This window comes from Hyalella azteca, unplaced genomic scaffold (genome assembly GCF_000764305.2).
Source record: "Hyalella azteca isolate HAZT.00-mixed unplaced genomic scaffold, Hazt_2.0.2 contig11938, whole genome shotgun sequence".
Taxonomy (NCBI): Eukaryota; Metazoa; Arthropoda; class Malacostraca; order Amphipoda; family Hyalellidae; genus Hyalella; species Hyalella azteca.
In genome coordinates this window covers 112,696-130,610 of record NW_025941912.1, presented here as the reverse complement: position 1 = coordinate 130,610, position 17,915 = coordinate 112,696, and the positions used below count along the sequence as shown (strand labels likewise).

The window sequence follows — 17,915 nt, the reverse complement described above, 5'->3', positions numbered from 1 at the left end:
GAAATTACTTGATTAAATCATTTTAAACGCACTGAAATCATAGGTTAATGCCCAGCAGAGGATGAAAAACGTCGACATTGCCTTACTGGTAGCATAAGAAAAGCACATGTTAATTCACTATACAATGTACAAACTGCGAATTCAAAAATATATATGACCTGGGCATTTAATTTGAAGCATGTCTAAATTTTGTTTTAACTTAGATTCGGACATTACGCTGAATCTTTACGTAAATGTAGAACTAGGAGAAAGCAGTGTTGGACTCTGGAGTCTTATTTTGAAGCAATGCTGTGATTATTTCTTGGGCCATACGTACAGCCAGCCGTATGATAATAAATTTGACTATCATTATTTTCCGAAATATATGTATGACCAGCTCTATCATTATTACTGGGGCAATATGAATGCCCAACTATTTAATTATTACCTGGGCAATATGAATGCGCAATTATTTAATTATTACCTGGGCAATGCCTCGGAGCAGCTCAATGACTGTCTTGGACTCGTCCCCTGCCTGCAGTTGGTTCGCTGAGATTATTTGCTGCAAGGGACCAATGGCTTCAGCGACCGCCAGTTTCAGCTGTGACGGAGTGAGCGGTGGCCGAGCTGGCAGAGTAGGTTGTGTCGTGTCTGCAGGACTCCCTCGCTCATGATCGGTGCATTGCCTGCGACCAGTATACTTTTAAAATTAGTAAGATAAGAATACATAACTGAACACTTGTACCAGCACAAAGGGTAATTACGAGGAAAGCCACATAGAAGGTAGTATTAGAAATTCGTGATCGTATTTGCGATCGCCAAGATTCATCAAGGAAAAATCTTATGCATAGCATAAATGAAACAGTTTTAAGAAGTGCAAGAATACTTAAACTTTTTGAATACATTTTTATACCCTCAATTTAATCAGATATAAGCATTTGAAAAAAGTTCTAGGGTTCAAAGTTCAGCCTTATTGAAATTTGTGCAGACTACAAGCCCTCGTGAACATATGAAAATGATTGACAATAAAAATATATATCTGAGCCTACGAACTTATGAGAGGACCTGCTGAGTTGTGTCATGTGGCTCTCAAGAGCCCGGAACCTCCTGTTTAGTTTCTTGAAGGGCGCAAAGAGACTCCGCCAGAACATGGCAAAGATCCTCTCGGTTACGGCGTCCGAAGCTTCAGGATCTTCGGAGGATTTCTCGTCGGATGAGAGGCGGTCCTCGGTGAGCTGGGACGGCAGTCGAGGCTCGGAGGCCCGACTTGTCGGGGCGCGAGCCGTTGGGACCGACAATGACCGTCGGGAGAAATGTGCTGCACGATTGGTCGGACAATATTGCGCGATAAGTATTAGCAAATTATGTAGAGAACATATGTATTATTTAGGGTATTTTATATTTAGAGAACATTTGTATTATTTAGGGTATTTTATATTTATAAAACATATGTATTACATAGGGTATTTATATTTAGAGAACATATGTATTATATAGGGCATTTTATTTTGGAATGTTCACAATTTGAATCCTTTTTCCTCCTTAAAATGAGCTCAGGCTATGTTAGTGCAGATAAGTCTCGTAGAAAAAAAAACGAGATTCTTTGAGGACTTTTTGAATTTGTAAGCGAAATAATTTTGCTATTTATATCCGACGCAATGGATAATAATGCAAAATTCTCACAAAGTTTCAATACAATTTGCAAAAATGAATATCAAAATGATAATTTCAAGCTCCATTTAAATTGATCAGCTGTTTTTGTCTATTTTTACTAATTTGTGAAAAATTTGTGTCGGTATTTCAAGCATAAGATGAAATCATAAGGTTACAAATGAGGTTGTCGTAGTCCTCGGTGTCGCTCAGTCTGTCAAAGGTTATATAGCAAGTTATATAATAACTTCCAGCAAGTTATATAATAAAGCTGAGTCTGTCAAAATCTGTGTCGGTATTTCAAGCTTAAGAAGAAATAATAAGGTTACAAATAAGGTTGTCGTAGTCCTCGGTGTCGCTGAGTCTGTCAAAGACCAGGTCCATCTTGGCGCTCACGTCTTCCAGCAACCTTCCATCCCGCTCGTCCAGGTCGCACTGGACTGGAAACAAAGTGGATGAATAATGGCTTAGAATAAATCGGGTAACTTATATTTTTTTGTACATATGATAAGTTCGGGAAAACATGTGATAAGTTCAGGAAAACATGTGACAAGTTCAGGAAAACTTGACTTAATAACCTTCTCTCTAACACTGTAAGGTAACTCTAATAAATTGAAATTGAATTCAATTGGTAATATGCCATTCAGAAAAGATTAAATGAAAATACAATAAAATGGACTATAAGATTACGTAGAACCATCATGACACTACTCGACATTCTTCATGCTCGCATGCTAGAATACCTTGATATATGAAAATTTAAAATGTTATCTATAATGATGATAGATGTAAACAACCGCATTTTCTAGTGGAACCATAAGAGATAACAGCCATTGATGAAAATGAACTAGAATTACGTGTGTTTTGACGTTTGTGAAATTATTCAATGGGTTTAAGCACCATATCGAACCCGGTGGAAGTCTAGAAGCTATTTCAAACTATCGTCAGTCTTGAAAAGATCCGGTCAAATGACACGATTTTAGATCTTCTGTGAACAAGTCACGAAAAGGAAAAGAATCGGCGACAGGCCACATCAGGCCTACACTTCAGCGCCGACGTCACTATATTATGTTATGTTATGTTATGTTATGTTATGTTATCAGAAATCTTACAATTATTTAATGAGCTGAAATTTTTTTAAATTTTCCTAAATCCTACTGCCGCTTTATTAATGCATATCTACCATTCATATATGAATAGATAAAGACAGTGGCATTTGACTGGAACGCCACTTATATTGAAACACCACAAAGGTTATTTATTGCCATGAATTCATNAACGCCACTTGAAACAACACAAATTTTATTGCCTGGAATTCATCGCTGGCGTCCGTACCTCTGTTGGAGTCGTGGGGGTGACGAACGGGGCGACTCCTGCTGCCGTGAACCTGCCCAAGCGACGATGATATTTGAGTGCAACGTGAATACTTTACGTATATCCGATAATAATTTCTTAAATTAACATTTGTGAAACTCCCCACTGCTGTCTTAGTAGTTAAAGGTTTGTCACGATAAATAATATTCGCCGCAAAACGTTTTATTTGAAATAACGATCAAATCTTACTACGTTCGTGCAATAGTACTTTTTGTTATGGTAGTATTTATTGCTCCTACTGCGTGCTGCGGATTTATATGTTTCGAACATCTATGTACGCCAAAAACTATCTAAAAATTTCAACTTTATAGCTTCCTATATGAGTAGGGAGTGTCCGATCTGAAACAAGTTGAATAACTATATATACCTGCGACTTTAATGTCAGTGTAAATATTTATAGCCGTTTGTCTTTTATTTTCATCACTAATTTTGACTCAATCTAGCGCTCAAAATTAGAGAAGGTTTAGGCAAGAATCGATAATCAAATTAAAACTACGTTACTTATTTTTTATAAACCTCACTCTTGCTCTGGCTCGTGATGAGGTGTTATGACTGGTGTTGTGGGATGTGCTAGAGGTTGTTGGGCTGAAGCTCTTGCTGAGATTCTTGACGTTATCTTCTATGGACGTTAAAGTTGTCAACAGCCCTCGGCTCGCAAACTCGGCCCAAGCGCCCCCGCCATCCGGACTGGAGCCTTGCTGCTTCTGTAGCCAAGTTACCTTCGAGTCGACCTGTTAACAGCTCAGTCATTGTATTGAATAATGGAATGATTTTCATACAGAGGTAAATACAGTCTCCCATTAATTAAAATAATACGTTCCGAAAATAAAGTCTCCCATTAGTTGAAATGATAGGTTCTTATGAAACTTCTGAGCTTTCAATGAAAAATAGTCTTGAAAACTTTGAATTATTTATAAAATCTTGATTGTGTAAAAAATTTCTCAACGAACTTATCAATTCTACGAAGTCAAGTTTATTGATAACCGTTCCTTTTATCATGTTTTATTTTTAAAGATAACTGTTATCTTTACGTGATGCAATATGATATCACAACGATACAATAGAAATATTATGTTATCTCTATTACATGGAGCCATAGTGCATGCTGAACTTGTGGTATAATCTAGAATTTCGACCTTAGATCTGTTTGCTGTTGGCATATTGCATATAGCCAACCACATAGTGATTGGCTTGAAGCTCTATAGTAGATACGTTATTTGATAATACGTAAAGGTTTTAAAAGTGTTGCTATGATTTAGTCTTTAACTTTACTTCCTCGATAGCCAACCTCATAGTGATTGGCTTTAAGCTCTATAGAAGATACGTTGTTTGATAATACGTAAACATTTTAACAGTTTCGCAATGATTTGGTACTTGAATTACTGATAATACGTAAATATTTTAACAGTGTTACTATGATTTAGTCCTTAACGTACCGACGTCTCAGATATTTTTATCCGACGTAAGTCTTAATAGTTTCACCCAACACCTAGTTTCTTTACGTTTCAACAGTGTTACTATGATTTAGTACTTGACTTACCTCCTCGACACGCTCCGACACTTGCTCCACCTTGAACTCGAGCCGAGTCATGGCGTTGATCTTAATATCGAGCGCAGTTAGCTTGTGGTTGAGCGCGTCTACTGCGTTCAGTTTGCTGTCCCACTCAACGTGCTTCTCGTGACACCTGTCAAAGTAAGTTATTTTCTTCAAACTCATTTTATTTCTTAACTTTTATGTGTTTTCAACGTGTGAATATAGATTTGTGTGTAGTATAACCGTGTGAATAGTAGATTTGTGTGTAGTAGAAACGTGTGAATAGTAGATTTGTGTGTAGTATAAACGTGTGAATAGTATATTTAATATTTGTATTCTAAATATTTTTGATTTTCAATCATAATTTTATAATTCATATATCAAAATCTTATTTTATATCGTCCAGATGCCTCTCAAGTTCTCACTATGTTTCATAGTTTTTCAAATCCTTTGTCTCGAACTAATTTATAGTATCACTAGACTAATAGAACCGTCTAACCTGTTCAGGATGTCCAATTTTCGTTCCATGGTCCTGCTTTGGTCCGTCCACACTGCCATGTGGTTCTGTTGCAAGAAATAATAATTTTATGGATCGTTCTTATGTACTGTAAAACTATTTAATCTTCTGCACAAATTACTTGGGCCATACATTCTTTTATCTGCATGAAACCTGTCTCTTTCAAAACTCATTCTGCAAAGTTCAATAGTTATTCGAAGTAGAATATATTATTTGACTTCTAATTTCAATTTGTATATTATTTTTAAGCAATACTGATAAGATGATCTTATGAAAAGAAAGTTAAATAGGAATATTTATATGGATTATGAATATAATTGTGCCATGAATGGGATTTATCCTCTCCCGATGTCGCCGGAGAAGTGAAGTGAAAGTGAAAAAATATAACTCAGTACTCACTGCAGTGAGTGACAGAGAGCGCATTTTCTCGTCGACGAAAACTTGAGGTCACGGACGGACAGACGGACAGACAGACGGACATGGCGAGCACAATAGTGCTCGCCAATCAAACCACTCATTTTGTGCATTTTTTCCATAAATGAGGAAATGCACTAAAAACCAACCTGAATATTGTCCCAGGCGAGCGCCCTGTCAGCGACCGCTCTGACGGTACTCTCGAGAGCCGACAGCCTGGACGCTGTGTTAGTCAGCTCGCGCTCCAGCTTGATCACGTAGAGCGTGTTGAATCGCTCAAGCTCACCTGTGTTGGGAAGCTTCGTTAGTCCAGCTTTAAATTACTGATATTCAATTTAAAAATTTTTATGTGGCTTTTTGGCTCACGGGCCAAACGAACTGATCATTGCTCCACGCATTTTTATTACAACGTGTTCCGTCCGAATCTATTTATTTCGATGCCAGCTATAGAGTTCGTTTACGTCACAATTGTTATGCAATTTCCACGATCTTGTCAAGTTCCTATTATTTAATAAAAATAATTCATATATGTCTCCCAATTTTCTTTTCAATTCTTACGTTCCTATGCCTATGCCGGATGTAGAAGTTTGAAGCGTCGGAAGATTCGTATAAACGAATTGTATTAATTTATAATAGACGAATTGTACTATCTGTATTAAGATTTTGCTGGCAGGATTAATTCAACTAACGATGTTAAAGTAAGTTAAATTTTTTCACACATTTATTCACGCTTCACACCTGTATTGAATTTTCCTATAGTAGCGCACAAAGCTATTTTATACCTCCACATCTAAGAGCATAAGTTCGCACATTTTTTGCATTCTTACGTGGCATTGAAAATTTTCCATTAACAGTCGAGTTTCGATTACGATTCATCAATGTTAAAGCTCACTTCTTGGTCTCATTAATTACTGAATCAATAAATTCACTTGCCGAAAAAGCATTAGGGGACGCATGACGATATTTTTTTGTTTTAGTTTGGGATTCAAATTTTTGTTCACAAGCCATTGCGTTCGTGATGACGTGTATTCGCCAGGAAATAAAATAATAGTGGATGTAATGGTGTAATAATCCAGGATGGTGTTTTGGCCAGGAAATAAGGAAATTTTTACTCCATACTGCCGAAAAATATGATTATTTTTTGTATCAGTTAACACTGAAATCAATTAGATCATTATTCAGGTGGGGTAAAACTAAATCAACTCCATATTTATGCTATTTATTCATTAATTTCTTCGCTTTTCTTAAAGCAAATGGGAGAAAAATCGTAACAAATCTGAAATTACTGTTACAAAAATGCAATATCTTGGGCTGTAGAATTGCTGCCTGTCTATTATATATTATAGAAAGGCATATTTCTTTCTATATTATTCTCTTCGTCGGGCAAAGCGAATAATATCTCACCGACTCATCCGGCTCACCGATCTCACAGTGAAGAGCCTGATCTATTTCTCTGTCCTCAGAGTAAAGAGCCTGATCTATTTCTCTGTCCTCAGAGTAAAGAGCCTGATCTATTTCTCTGTCCTCAGGGTAAAGAGCCTGATCTATTTCTCTGTCCTCAGGCTAAAGAGCCTGATCTATTTCTCTGTCCTCAGGCTAAAGAGCCTGATCTGGCTCTCTGCCCTCAGGGTGACGAGCCTGATCTATTTCTCTGTCCTCAGGCTAAAGAGCCTGATCTGGCTCTCTGCCCTCAGGGTGACGAGCCTGATCTATTTCTCTGTTCTCAGGGTAAAGAGCCTGATCTTGCTCTCTGCCCTCAGGTTGACGAGCCTGATCTGGCTCTCTGCCCTCAGGGTGACGAGCCTGGTCTATTTCTCTGTCCTCAGGGTAAAGAGCCTGATCTATTTCTCTGTCCTCAGGGTCAAGAGCCTGATCTATTTCCCTGTCCTCAGGGTCAAGAGCTTGCAGTAAGTGATGAGTCGAAGTGAATATTTTCAAACATGAGGCATGACCTCGGGTAGACTTATGAACGAACAATTCGGAAGCTGCTCTAATAACTGCAGACTTTTCTTCAATAAAACAGATCAAGATCATCAATATTCAAGTTTAACATTAATATTCCAGTTCACAGCCACTCTTTCGGCTAATAACAAAAGCGTAACCGGATGCTCGAGTGTAACGCGTCTGGTGGCCGCCTCATGTGCAGCGCTTTACCCTTGCTCCCTCGCTGCAGCTTCATTAGCATCTAATTGCAGGCTTTAGTTGGAGTGTAATTGCGTGGTGCTAGAGAGGCAACTTCGAGGAGAGTCTCTCGGCTTACCCTACTTGAAAATATAGGGCAATCAATGCCAGGCCATCTTATACCGTGCATCAGCCGGCAATAAGCTGTTTGAGATTTTCAAATGGGATTGTTGTCCGTGAATTACGAGTGTATCGCGCCTGTTGTTCAGTGCGAGCTTACTCAACATTAATTATCATGACTCATTAATACTCAAACTGCTCTTTGTATCAAATCTGTGCTTTGGTAAACAATGCACTCTCACGCATGTGTATCCACAGTATTATTATGAGAAGTGTTACACTTACAGTCATCTCTCGCCTTGGCATTCATCATTCTTCGACTTTCCATTCTAAATTTTAAACAGTTAACGGTGCCGGCGTGATGTATAATTTTAAATATATTAAATCCTTGCGTCCAAAATCGACCTAAAGTATGATCAACATGAAGCGCGTTTCACTAAAGCAAGCCGTAGGATTTTTAACTCATATATTTTTAACTCATATATATTTTTAATTCGTTTATTTATCAGCTTTAGAAGAACCGGGAACGTAACTCTTCAGTAACATTCAGTTTATGATGTCCATTTTCCAGCCTCCTCTCAAGAAGTTAGATGCTTGAGTTATGCCTTTGATGAGATCAGATTTCTCTTGCGTTCTCTCCAGCATGCAATTGCCTGTTCGTGATGATTCATGTTGCACTTATATCATGCCAAGCGAAGAAGTTGCGTGTCATCATTTTATGCTCAACAATTAAAGGAAGTCCTCATCAAGCAATTTGTTCTCGTCAAGTATATTTAATTCATGAGCCTCTTGGTAATCTTCGGACAAACCATAATTACCAGACGCTCGGGGACGAATTTTGCGAAAATACTTGAAAATTTCCATTTTACAAGCGCCAAAATTGGGTTAGGTAAGTTCGATGGATTATGAGGGCAATGGTTATATTGGTGAGTGAGGACTAATAAATTAGTGAGTACATAAGTAGTACGGACTACTATCGATTGCACCTGCATTGTCAATACCGTCAAACCGTTCAAAATTCAGAACAAGGCGGCGCCTCAGAGCCAGATGGTTTCTGGAGCGATGATGGTCTTAAGTGGTGGACAAAGAGCCATCTGCGACCCATGGACAGTTTATATTTTGTGTGTCTTTATAAAGACTTGATCGATTGCCTCTTAGGACTAAATACTCGGAGTGGCTAGGCTCATATATAAATTGAATAATGAATATGATTTCAGAGATTGAAATCTTAAAGTTGTGTTGTTGGTCACTTGGCTTTCAATTTAGTTTTAATCTCACTACTTGAAGGAGTTGTATGGCATTCAAGGTTGTGTGTCGTGGTGTAATCAGCGTCCGAGCTTTATAACGTAATAACTGGTAATTCTTTTCATCTAACATTCCTGGTATTAAATTTTAAACGAATATTGGACGAATATTTAAACGAATATAAATTTTAAACGAATATAATATTGGTAACTCTGCTAACGGGTAGAATAATTTGGAAGAGAAGAACTTATTGACGATCTGAAAATTTTTACTTGTAATATATAATATGTGACTGAAGCACAGTGACATTCTTCCCCGCGGTTGAAAATGAGATTAATATAATTAATCCATAATTCTTCGATGTCTTCAGATACTATATACTGCATTGTGTGCATAGTCTGTCCATGCATGTGACAGAAGCTGTATAGTGTTAATATAAAAAAAATTGTTGTTTAATATTAATAGTTGCTCTAACCGCGTCATTTCTTATGTAGTAATATCTAACGTTTGAATAAAAAAATTCATTAGATACTCATGTCTTGAATGAGTGCGTTTTTTGTTTGCATTCAATGACCAGTTTTACGTGATTCGCCGGGTGACTTGGTGACGTAGGGGCAGTTTGTGCCCGTACTGAAGGGATGATCGGAAAAGAGCGGTCCGTGGCCCTTAAATGAATGTCTGTGCATTCTGTGCTGCTGCAACATCTGCAGGCTGCGCTGCTGCATGCAACATCGCGGGTGTCTGTGCTGCTGCAACATCAGCAGTCTGTGCTGCTGCAACATCTGCAGGCTGTGCTGCTGCTGCAACATCTGCAGTTTGTGCTGCTACATGCAACATCGGGCAGTCTGTCTGTTGCTGCAACATCTGCAGTCTGTGCTGCTGCAACATCTGCAGTCTGTGCTGCATGGAACATCTGCAGTCTGTGCTGCTGCATGCAACATCTGCTTAATGTTTGCATAACCATCACTTAATTAATATCAACCACCCAATAGTTGAATAATTTTCTCATGTATTTTCGAAATAATAGGCATAAGCTACGAAATTCCCCTGCCGTCTGCACGATGAAGCTCAAGCGAGCACCCGATCTGATCGCTGGTAATCAACGTTTGGAATCTTGACAATAATCGGTCGTTGGCACTCCAGGCAGATCTTGCTTCTGGGGCCATACTTTCAAAACTCGCTAAGTGAACGTAAGTACTTACGCTCTATTTTCTTTTCTATGATTGTTGGATTTTGCTTGAAAGGCCGTCAATGATTGGCTGATGAACTTACGATTTCTTGACTTTTTTTTTAAAGTATAGGCCTAGATCTTCTAGATGATGTGAACACATGTGATCTAACTCAGTGTACGGCTCGGACTTAAGTGTTAACCCGGCGATATTAGAAGAGAATATTCGAATCATGTTATTCCGAATCTCGTTATCCAGAATCCAGTTGATAATTTTGTAACTCAATTTCGTTTAATAAAAAAATTTCAAACCCAAATTCAGCACCGAACTCCCATAGAAGTTACGTTTAAAGAATTGACTTAAACTTAACCTTTTTATTTTCCGAATAACATAGACACTAACATAAGTAGAAATCACTTTTAAGTTTAAAATTAGCTTTCCCCTTTTTTATCGTTGTCTCATGATTTCATCACTAAAAATGAAACTATATCCCTAGTAATTTCCCGATATGTGCTCGATCAGCCCCTATATTGTATACTCGTATTTTCGGTGCCAGGCTTCAAACAATCTCACAAACACACTAACTTTGAAGAATGAATGGAATATAGTCAATGTTTAAGATTTAATATTCAAGACTCAGGACATGATGGCACGCCATTTAGTATACAAACTTTGAAGTATTGTTCATATCTGGTGAATCCGACCCGCCTAGGAAATCTTGGTTGCATTTGAAACAGCCTTATATATTTTCACCGGTAACTGGATTTTTAAACCCGTGGATTTTATTTAATTTTCCACATGGAATCCTTGACGTTCTTCAGCTTTCCGAGGCAGGCAGCTAAGTATTCTATTATATTTTCATCGGTAACTGGATTTTTAAACCCGTGGATTTTATTCAATATTCCACATGGAATCCTTGACGTTCTCCAAGGCAGGCAGCTAAGTATTCTATTATATTTTCACCGGTAACTGGATTTTCAAACCCGTGGATTTTATTCAATATTACACATGGAATCCTTGACGTTCTCCAAGGCAGGAAGCAGAGTATTCTATCAAAGGCTTTGACGGGCGGCGGATTGCAGACAGGCTTCAATATCCCATGGAAATTCGGGCCGTACTTCAAGTTCCATCAAAGAGACGACGGACGCGCACCATGCAACATCAATGAGCTGCATGCGGGAGCATCGTGCAGTTTAAGACATGATTAAATCTTAGGTTTTCATTGAAAATATTCAAATGTACCATGGCGTGGGCGTCAATTCAATCACAATGCGCAGTGATAATAAAGTAGCCGTTGATTAAATGAGCTTTCAGATGAGAAAACATTCACGCCTCTTCAACCAAATAGGTGTTTCAGTTCAGGCTTGGAACCAATTTTTATTGGGTTTTCATTGTAAACATTCAAATGTACAGTGGCTTGGGCGTCCATTTAATCACAATGAGCAGTGATAATAAAGTAGCATTCATGATCATGTGAGCCTTCAGATGAGAAAACATTCACGCCTCTTTAAGCCTATTGAGTTTTCACTATTCACCCTGGAACCAATTTTTAGTTTAGTAAAAGTATATGAATGATTAGTTTCAAACACATATAAATCATTATATTTGGCTCATCTTCTAGGAGGAACATGAAGATGATAGAAAAAACTCTTACAAACGAGATTTATAGCAATACTAGGGATAAACTCTTACGAAATAATGCTCAGTAAATGCAAATAGGAAGACCACTCATAGTGTCAGTATATAGGAGAACCACGCACAGTAATTTTAAGTAGAAAGATCACTCATAGTAATTTCGAGTAGGAAGACCACGCACAGTCAAATAGGACCACTCACAGGAATTGAGGATTGATACCACCCACAAGAATTGAAAGATTAAGACCACTCACAGGAATATGGTGAGAAGAAAGACCTCACACAGGTATTACTAAAAGGAAGACACCTCGCTGAAATTGTACGATTAAGACACAAGAATTGTGAGAAAAAAGGCCTATCACTGGAATTGTTAGATTATGACCACTCACAAGTGTTGTTAAATCAAAGACCACTCACAGTATTTAAGAAGTAAGACCGCTCAAAGAAATAGTAAGAAGTAAGACTACTCGCAGGAATTGCAAGCAGTAAAACCACTCACAGGTATTGTAATAAGACCACACAAATTAATGAATATCCAAAGGATGATTTTCAAACAGATATTTTAGCTCCACTGAGGACTTTATGTTGAAGTTAACTCGTAGGTCTGGGCCTTTACTTTCAAAAAAAGTTAAGAGATCGTAAGTTCATCAGCCAATCATTGACGGCCTTTCGAGCAAAGTCCACCAATCATAGACAAGAAAATAGAGCGTAAGTACTTACGTTCACTGAGCGAGTTTTGAAAGTATGACCCCTGAACTGGGCGTACATGCAGTCCTTCGTGTCAGAGGTCAGGGCGGCCGCAATGGTGCGATAAAACGGCCACAACATCTTCGCAGCACCTCTGTACTCCTGATAACAGCGTGCTCTGAATCTCTGCGCGGTACTTATTTCATGTACAAACATTTATGGCCGGGCAATGAAATGAAGAACACATTTCAGTGCAAAGCGAAGTCATGACTGTATTTGAAGTAGAGTGACAATTGGAGCGTCTTCTTAGCAGACGCTCCGATTGTCACACATTTTTATTACGCTAATCACTCTCATCCTATGTATCATTACGCTGCTCGCTCATCCTGAGCTCTTATTATTTACCCTCAGTCCCTCATTTTGCACTCCAATCTTTTAATCCTGCGTTCCACGTTGTACTTCCTCGATCGTTTCACTCTAATGTTCCATTTCCTCTGTAACGCACTCATGCTGCTTGCACCTCACTGTTATACTCACATAGTCGCCTCCCCCATGTTGCATTATCATATTGTACTTCCCTGCTAAAGTCTCATGTTGCTTTCTCTGTTACACTCCTATGTTGACATTTAATTTTAAATTTAGTGCATGTTACCATTTAACTCTTACCATTTACTTTTATAATTAAATGGTAACATAGGAGTGTAAATAGAGGGCAACATGAGATTTTAACAGGGGAATACAACATGAGAGTGCAACAGGGTGGGGGGAGAGCAACACGAGTGTAACAGAGAGAAGCAAGCAACACCGAAGATTTTGGTTCACACTATGGTGCGACAGTACAAGATAAAACCGCACACATATTATTTCAGTTCGTGACTGTGATAAGATTATTTGTCCGTGGACTAATGCTTTTACCTCCATATCTGCGCCACATTGTTTGAGCTTCTTTATTAAAGAGTAAAACGAACTGATGCCGGTTAGAGAAGGAACCCAAGCCGTGGATGAACGTGAGTACCCTCGTTAGTAGTACCCTTAGTTGCTTAGTTACTAGTACTCTTAGTTAGTACTAGTACCCTTAGTTAGTACTACTAGTAACTAAGTTACTATAGTACCCTTAGTAACTTAGTTACTATAGTACCCTTAGTTACTTAGTTAGTACTTAGTGAGTACCCTCCAAGCTGTGGATGAAGGTGAGTACTGCGAGACGTGACCCAAGTCGTTATGTGGATGAGTCATGTTAGCAACACACAATAATATCCCAGCACGGACTTGTGCAGGCGTACAAGGTTACACCCACACCATCAGTATAAATAAACCGAGGCTTTATGTCCATGAAGTTTTAATTTGTCGCTCACGACCATGCATGGAAATGACAACCTGAATTAGTGTAGTGTTGTTTATTTCGTTCAGATTCTATTGGAATGTAGGCTTGGAATCGCAACTTATTCTTAATTAAGAAGCATCGTATAATCTAAACCATCCGCTGGTCACGGAGTGATTGCCGAAAATTTTTTAGAAAAAAATGTGAAAATTAAAAGATTATTGAGTGGACGTGTTATCACATGAATCTATTAAAAATTGCTACGAAAATCCACTCAAAACTTCAAGTCAAAATTTTAAATGCTGCAACCGCAGCGGCTGTTGCGCGCCTGAAACTGAACATTAAGTAACAAAACTGGGATTTTTGACCATACACCTAAGAATGGAGTATGTCGTATATGCAAGTTTTTTAATTAATGCTGAACGCCGCATTCGTGTCTTGGAACATCAAAGTGCATTTTTACACGTGATCCTCTAGTTACCGAGCAATTGTTTCCTGCTCAGATGCATTATAGGTTTAAAAAAACGAAGTTTTTTTCAAGTGACAATCATTCACATCCATATTCCCTGATCCATATTCAGATGCATGTCTTAAGTAATTCATTTGGTTGTCTGTTGTGTCTCCACGGTTGGCATCTGGATTTTACGCTATAATTTAAAGAAGACTAGTAGGGGCAAGGCAGCAAAATACTAGGGATGTGTTTTCCAGACAGAAATGCAATAATAAATTTTATTTCATGTTATCTGTGTTCTTAGAATGTGCCTACACGCCGAGCCTTAATAAGATGTGGCTGCATAATCAAATAAAGATACACAATGTCATGTCAGATCCACCATTCTCCGCTGATTGAATTATTGTCGGAATAGAAATATATTCAGTTGCGATGGCAAGATCGGGTGCGGCTCCAGGGTAAAATTGTTCAGAAATAAGTATATAAATCTCTACTAAGACTCTAAGACTAAGAAATAGAGGGAAATGCAGAGAGAAAATAGAAAAAAATAGAGGGGAATGCAGAGGGAAAATAGAAAAAGAAATAGAGGGAAATGCAGAGGGAAAATAGAAAACGGCTCCATGGCAAAATAATTCATAAATAAGTATATAAATATCTACTAAGACCCTTTGATATCGATGGGATGCGACACTTATTTTGCGGACAATTNTATAAATATCTACTAAGACCCTTTGATATCGATGGGATGCGACACTTATTTTGCGGACAATTTATGTTGTAGCTAAAATAAAATTGGGTATATTCGTATAATATAATAAGCAGTTGACATAAGGATATCTGATAATATATGGCACTAGTGCGAAAATATGATGAACTATGATATTTTTTCTGATGTTCCTGAAGCTTAAATTTGCATTTATAATGCACTGTTTAGTATCGTCTATGTTTATGGTAAAACTCACTTTTTAACAATTTTCGACTATTCCAATCTTCTTCGTAACCTTGAGTAAAATGTTAAAACTAGTTATATAGAATCGGTTATTTAATTTCTCGACTGGTAGAACGAGAGGCAACATTTATAGACAACTTTAGATAGAAATCACCAGTAACATCTTGAGAAGTAACATTTTAAATCTCATGCATGGGTTATTACCTACTATACCTGAAGTGAACAGCATCAGGTACAAACACAATCCTATTCTAAGTCTGTACCAGTAACTCACTTGCAAGCCGAGCAACAACCCTGTTGAGGTCATCCATGTGTGCGACTGCTGCCAGGGGTAACACTGGCATTTTAAATATGAAAAATATGAGTTATTGCCTCTCACTGAAGTGAACAGCATCAGGTACAACAACAATTCTATTCGAACTCTGTACCGGTAACTTACTTGCTAGCCGAGCAACGACCCTGTTGAGGTCGTCCATGTGTGCGACTGCTGCCAGGGGTAACACTGGCATGCCCCCACCGAGGGCACCGCCTGTCCCATCCAAGTCGGAGTCCAGGCCCGCGACGCTCACCACAGCCCCACCGCGCATGACGAAGGCACTCGCCAGTAGCAACAATATTCGATGCATCGTTACTTGTAACTCAAATCCACACAAGTCATTTAAATTCTGGGACTTTTATTGAATAATTAAATGTGATGTTTGTTTTTATTGTAGGTTAATCGTTGTATATTCAATGGAATTGAGTAATTTAAAGGTGATGTATGTTTTTATTGTAGGTTAATCGTTGTACATCCAATGGAATTGAGTAATTTAAAGTTGATGTTTGTTTCTATTGTAGGTTAATGGTTGTACATTCAATGGAATTGAGTAATTTAAAGTTGATGTTTGTTTCTATTGTAGGTTAATCGTTGTACATCCAATGGAATTGAGTAATTTAAAGTTGATGTTTGTTTTTATTGTAGGTTAATCGTTGTACATTCAATGGAATTGAGTAATTTAAAGTTGATGTTTGTTTCTATTGTAGGTTAATCGTTGTACATTCAATGGAACTATTCGTGTTTATGTTGTCCCAATAAAGTAGTTATCACCAATGTTGATTGATAGATGAATTGAAGCATTAATTGGTGTATATTGTAAATTGTTGATGATCCTAATATGCTGGATTTGGAGCACTAACGTAACGGTTCTGCATGAAACATTACCGATTTCCGATGAGTTTGATTGTCAAGTGAAAGCTTTTCCAAATTTATTTCCATAACTACGAGTATGGAATAGTTGATATTAACAATCGTCTTTGACCAGTTGTGTAGTTCTCCATTCCAATTTTATGTATTTGAATGAATGATAGTGTAAAATTAGTGAAGGGATAGTAGCGTTGCTGGCGAGGGAAGTGTATTGCGTTTCTAACAGCTGGAAATGTAAAACGGCTTCTTAACTTAGATTTCTGTAGTATTTTAATTATTCTTGTGTCGAAATAGAAAGCAGCAAGCGTCCAGTTTAATTACGAGCCTCAATGAAAAAAAAATTTAAAGTAATTGGAGGCTGTTAACCAATGTATTTGGAGTCATCTTTTAGATTGGGATCTTCAAAGTTACGTAAAATTAGGGATGCAAGTGTGGAAGCCTGAGTAGAGCAAATGATTGCCCTTCTACAGACGTGCAGCTTATGTGAAGTAAAGGTTTTCCATCGACATAATCATGCTTTTGGTGAGAACTTTCTGGTCGTTTTCTGAGCTCTGGGAAAACATTTAACATATCCTCCGGGATGGTTTGACACTTTTCTCACGATGGTTGGACACTTCTTTCGGAATGGTTTGACACTTCGTTCGAGAGGTTTTCACACTTCCATCAGGCCAGCAGAATGTATTTTCAAATACCTACACCAGATCAAGTTTACTCATAGCAGTCGTTTGTCGCAATTTGAATTTATTTTTCATACGAATCCGTGTCGAAAAATACTATTCTATTATTATTCAATTTGAAGTTGTTTGAATGAATTAAACTGATTTTTACTACCTGAAAACGCAGAAAAAAGATTTTCGTTACTCTTCCGTTAACATCCTATCATGGTCAACATTGAATAAAAAAATTTGATATCTCGAAACGCACTAAAAAACTCATCACAAATTACACCCAGTAACACCTAACGAAATGCATCAAATAACTCATAACAAAATGCACCAAATAACTCATCACGAAATGCACCAAATAACTCATCACCAAACACACAAATTAACTCACCGTGAAATGCACCAAATAACTCATCACAAAATGCTTTCAAAACTCACCACGAAATGCACACAATAGCTCATCATGCAATGCACCAAGCATATTCTAACGTAGGAAATTAGCGCGCAAAAGAAGACCTCGGAAACTCTGCAAACCCAGTCCCAGTTGCAAACCCAGTCCCTTAGCCACTTCGATACATTTGAACACCTTCCTCCATCCTCAAAAATCTGAGGTCGGAATCTGTTAGCAAATTATTCAATCTATTAAGATGGTCACATTTCTAGCAATATTGTAGTGCAATGGCTTAATTCTTGCTGCGGTTAGTATAGGCAATATGCACAAATTGCTTACGAAAATTCGGTCAAATGTTTCATTTTTTATTTTTTTAATCGTCGCGTCGAATTAAAGGTTGCCAAGTAGATTTCTGATGATTAAGTTACAATGCAAATACTGGGTGAGGCTGCCATGCCGAGGTATCCCTTGAAGCGCTAAAAAAACGCGACCCTTTTATAGTCTGGCATC

The 17,915-nt window shown here is 38.0% G+C and overlaps 1 protein-coding gene across 1 annotated transcript; it reads right to left on the bottom strand.

The window, feature by feature from the left end:
- Positions 1 to 463: 463 nt before the first annotated feature.
- On the bottom strand, positions 464 to 17,167 carry LOC108678687 (the record flags this gene model as incomplete). Its single annotated transcript, XM_018167146.2, has 9 exons — positions 15,606 to 17,167; positions 5,618 to 5,754; positions 5,037 to 5,101; positions 4,544 to 4,688; positions 3,525 to 3,734; positions 2,965 to 3,016; positions 1,959 to 2,069; positions 1,033 to 1,297; positions 464 to 665 (listed from the first exon to the last, which is right to left on the bottom strand). Coding segments are annotated over exons 1-9 (1,374 nt in total), but the record flags the coding sequence as incomplete, so codon positions are not given.
- Between the last annotated feature and the right edge of the window lie 748 nt (positions 17,168 to 17,915).